Source organism: Penaeus vannamei, chromosome 28 (assembly GCF_042767895.1).
Source record: "Penaeus vannamei isolate JL-2024 chromosome 28, ASM4276789v1, whole genome shotgun sequence".
Classification (NCBI taxonomy): domain Eukaryota; kingdom Metazoa; phylum Arthropoda; class Malacostraca; order Decapoda; family Penaeidae; genus Penaeus; species Penaeus vannamei.
Window position 1 is genome coordinate 5,125,802 of NC_091576.1, and position 5,000 is coordinate 5,130,801.

The 5,000-nt window shown below is 49.3% G+C and overlaps 1 protein-coding gene across 1 annotated transcript in view; it reads left to right on the forward strand.

Annotated features, from left to right (window-relative positions):
* The window catches only part of mesh (sushi domain containing 2 mesh), a gene marked incomplete in the record, with an annotated part of 25,667 nt that overhangs the window by 17,461 nt on the left and 3,206 nt on the right, over positions 1 to 5,000 (forward strand). Inside the window, 7 exon segments of the mRNA XM_070141692.1 lie at positions 53 to 241; positions 490 to 627; positions 760 to 896; positions 1,418 to 1,550; positions 2,425 to 2,560; positions 3,336 to 3,487; positions 3,714 to 3,896. Of these exon segments, the coding sequence (XP_069997793.1) occupies positions 53 to 241; positions 490 to 627; positions 760 to 896; positions 1,418 to 1,550; positions 2,425 to 2,560; positions 3,336 to 3,487; positions 3,714 to 3,896 (1,068 nt within the window).

The following is a 5,000-nucleotide window of genomic DNA, read 5'->3' on the forward strand; positions in this document are numbered from 1 at the left end:
GCCCCTCCCTCAGCCCCTCACGCGTGCCCCCCCCTTCCCTTCCCTTCCGCAGCCACGGTGTTCGGCGACCCCCACGTGTACACCTTCGACGACCTGCAGTACACCTTCAATGGGAAGGGCGAGTTCGTGATGGTCCGCGTGGACTCGGTGCGCCATGTGCTCGACGTCCAGGGCCGCTTCGAGCAGATCCCCGTCAACTACCTCGGCGATGCAAGGGCGTCCACTCTCACGGCTGTGGCAGGTGCGCCCGCTCCCCTCCAGCATGGGATTCCTCCTCTGGGTCTTCTCTGGGAAGCTCTTTTTTGGTCGTTTTCTGCGCTTTTATTTATAGATCTACTGATATATTGGTTTGTAGGCGATTGAGGTAGTTTCCATTTTTTCATTTTTGTCGTTTTCTGCGTTTTTATTCATAGATCTACTGATATATTGGTTTGTAGGCGATTGAGGTAGTTTCCATTTTTTGACCCGCTGATGCCCCTCCGCCCGCAGCCCAAGATAACGTCTCTTCCGTGGTGGAGGTCCGGCGGCGCCCTATCGACGCCATGTGGCGCTACCACCTGGACGTCATCGTCGACGGAACCAGAGTGTACTTCGATCGCTATTCGCAGAAGATCCAGCAGTTCAAGGGTGAGTAGCTCCCATCAATCTCTCTCTCTCTGTCTATCTATCTCTCCTTGGACCCTTTTCATTTCTTTTGCCTGTCCTCCTATCCGTACGTTTCCTTGCCCGACTGAAGCGCCTCCAAACCCGTGCTTCCAGAGTGCGTCGTCTACACCCCTAGCAACATTCTCAACCAGAGTCACGTGATCATCATGTTCGCCTCGGGAGCAGGAGTTGAAGTCATGGAAAACATGGGCTACTTGGGCACGCGGATATACCTCCCTCTGTCTTTTGCGGTGAGTACTGCGTGGCGGCGGGGATAGGGGGAAGGGAGGGAGGGGGAAAGGGGGGGGGAGTGGGATTAAAGGAGGGAGGGAGTGGGATTAAAGGAGGGAGGGAGTGGGATTAAAGGAGGGAGGGAGTGGGATTAAAGGAGGGAGGGAGTGGGATTAAAGGAGGGAGGGGGAAAAGGGGAGGGAGGGAGGGAGGGGGAAAAGGGGAGGGAGGGAGGGAGGGAGGGGGGGAAGGGGAGGGAGGGAGTGGGATTAAAGGAGGGAGGGAGGGAGGGAGTGGGATTAAAGGAGGGAGGGAGGGAGGGGGATAAGGGGAGGGAGGGAGTGGGATTAAAGGAGGGAGGGGCTAGAAGGGGAGGGAAGTTAGTAGGATTAAAGGAGAGAAAGAGGGAGGGAGGGAAAGGAGAAAGAGAGAGAGAGAGAGAGAGAGAGAGAGAGAGAGAGAGAGGGAGAGAAAGAGAAAGAGAGAGACAGAGAGAGCGCTTATGCACAACCAACCGACAGCCGCTTCGCTTCCCTTCCAGAATATAACACGAGGCTTATTCGGGAACTGGACGTTCGACCCGCAGGATGACCTGGTGCTGCCCGACGGCTCCTCGGGCCCGGTGGCAGACGCGAACAACATAGAGCTCATCCACAAGGACTTCGCCATGAAATGTGAGTCGCGTCCTTCCTCTGCCACTCAAGGAAAGCTCCTGGAACCGCGAGGGAAAGCTGGCCGAGAGTCGAAGCTCTTTGCGCTGGCTCACCTGTTCTTAGAAATGCTATAACGAAGAGGTGAAACAACAAATAATATAAATATCATCTCAAGGGAGTGGCACCTCCATGGTATGGAATATAATCACATGGGAGTGACAAAAGGCAAAAACAATAAGACATTTCACTCGTTAGAATGACGTGGGTTTTATTTATTTGAACTATTATTTTAAAAAAGAGAACTTTAGAACTTCTTGCTGACCTGCACTGAAATTTCCCTCCAACTCGTAGACGTGACGTTAATCGAACTGACATGTGAATCGCGTGCAATCCCCGAAAAAATTCTGGGCAGCTCTTTCTCGAGGACACCCTTTCGTGGCCCTTGTTGGGGTGGCCCGCCTCTCGCCCCGGCTCGCGGTGTGCTTGGTCGCCGCCTTAACTCACTCCTTTGTCACTGAGTGGGAGGCAGTGCTGCTTTGAAATTGATTTCCTTTTTGTCACTCTTCGTTCGTGTGTGTTTGTGTATATATATGTATATGTATGTATGTATATATATATATATATATATATATATATATATATATATATATATATATACACACACACACACACACACACACACACATATATATATATATATATATATATATATATATATATATATATATATATATATATATATATATATATATATAGACACACACATATACACCATTTTCTTAATGAATCAGTTAATTTAAGTGTGTGTGCTTGAATGTATCATACCCACACGTGTATGTTGTGTTAGTGGGCGCGCAGTCATTCCCTGGGGCTTGACGGCCTTGCTCTCCCGCAGGGGTGCTGGACGACAAGGAGAATCCGGACGTCGGGAAGAGCTTGTTCTTCCACGAGAATTCTCGCTCCAGCAACTACTATTACGACCCGGACTTCATCCCGGAGTGGAAGACGACTCCTGAGTTGTCACCCAACGCGTGAGTATTTGCATCTACTTCTATAGGTGCATTTATCTTTATGTTTTTTTCTCTCCGTTAAGTCAACTTCTATTTTGGATAGTCGTAGGCAGATTCTCCATCGGCAGAAGAGCAAGCAAGTGTCCGCTGCGGCGCCCATCTTTCTCGCTTTCTCTTGCGTCCTCCGATGATTTTCTTTCCATTTCTTTGCCAAGACGACCCCAACTTCCCGCTTTCGCAACCAGGACTCCAGGACGACCCCCATACAGATTTTCCCTCTTGCAGGACGACCCCCGTACAGATTTTCCCTCTTGCAGGACGACCCCCGTACAGATTTTCCCTCTTGTAGGACGACCCCCGTACAGATTTTCCCTCTTGTAGGACGACCCCGTACAGATTTTCCCTCTTGCAGGACGACCCCCGTACAGATTTTCCCTCTTGCAGGACGACCCCCGTACAGATTTTCCCTCTTGCAGGACGACCCCCGTACAGATTTTCCCTCTTGCAGGACGACCCCCGTACAGATTTTCCCTCTTGTAGGACGACCCCCGTACAGATTTTCCCTCTTGCAGGACGACCCCCATACAGATTTTCCCTCTTGCAGGACGACCCCCGTACAGATTTTCCCTCTTGCAGGACGACCCCCGTACAGATTTTCCCTCTTGCAGGACGACCCCCGTACAGATTTTCCCTCTTGCAGGACGACCCCCGTACAGATTTTCCCTCTTGCAGGACGACCCCCGTACAGATTTTCCCTCTTGCAGGACGACCCCCGTACAGATTTTCCCTCTTGCAGGACGACCCCCATCGAGGACATCAACCGCGTGTGCGGCGACTCGTACCAGTGCTACTTCGACTACGTGGTTTCGCTGAAGCGGGACTTCGCCGTCATGACCAAGTACTACCAGGACCAGTTCGTCAACATCAAGGGCGACGGACTCCAGGAAGGTGCGTCTGTGGGCGTTTTGGGGCGGGGATCCTTGAGCCTTAGGGGCGCGAGGGGATGGGGGCGCGCCTGCGAGGGAGGCCTTCCTCGCGCCGCCTCTCCCTCTCCCTCTCTCTCTCTCTCTCTCTCTCTCTCTCTCTCTCTCTCTCTCTCTCTCTCTCTCTCTCTCTCTCTCTCTCTCTCTCTCTCCGCTTCTCACCATGCACCCTGCGCCTTCTCTCCCGACAGTGGTGTCGTGCGGCGCCCTCCCGACGCCCCCGCACGGCCGCAAGTCCACCTTCAACTTCCTCAGCGGGGCGGAAGTCAAATTCGACTGCGACCCGGGCTACGTCCTCCTGGGCGAGCAGCGCCGCTGGTGCTACGCCTCCGGGGACTGGAACTGGCCCGAGGACGGCGAGGCCACCTGCGTCAGTGAGTATCGCCGGCCGCCAGTCCGTGCTGGAGGGCGAGTCGCCGTTGTTCCCCGTCTCTCGTGACGACCGTAGGGTGCGTCTGGGTGGGACCGGGTTGTTATTAATATAATCATCATTAATATTATTATTGTTGTCATTATTTTTGTTGTCATTATTATTGTTGTCATTATTATTATCTTTATTAGTAGTAGTAGTAGTAGTATTATTATAATTATTATCATTACTGTTAATATTACACACACATACATACAGTCACACACACACACACACATATACGTACAGTATATATATATATATATATATATATATATATATATATATATATATATATATATATATATATATATATATATATATATATATATATATATATATATGTATATATATATATATATATGTGTGTGTGTGTGTGTGTGTGTGTGTGTGTGTGTGTGTGTGTGTGTGTGTGTGTGTGTGTGTGTGTGTGTGTGTGTGTGTGTGTGTGTGCGTGCGCGTGCGCGTGTGTGTGTGTTTATGTAATGTGTATATATATATATATATATATATATATATATATATATATATATACATATATATATACATATATATATATATATATATGCATATATATATATATATATATATATATATATATATATATATATATATATATATATAGATATATATACATATTGATATATATATACATATATATATATATATAAGCGTGTGTGTGTGTTTAGTCTTTTTCTTGAACTGATACTCCCTTGGCCTCACCTGACCCAGCCCGTCCGCCCAAGATGCCGTTGCGCGCAGTTCGTATCCCAGAGACACACTAATGGCCTAAAGTAATTGATGACTGTTTCACGGCACGTCACTCTGCAATTCTGGTGACGCTGTCTCATTTCCGGAACGTGCACCAAGGAGCCTTTTTTTAACCTTGCAATTCCCGATGTAAGAAATAACCGATGGCGATTCAGACGCGAAAGAGAGAGAACCGCATGCGTGTAGTGGCGTTTCCGGCCGACTAAAGCGGAGCCGAAGCCGAAGACCGAACGAACCGCTCGGTCGGACGCAAAGAGGCTCAGTCCAGGAGGAGGGCGTCGGAGCCTAGGCGAGGGCG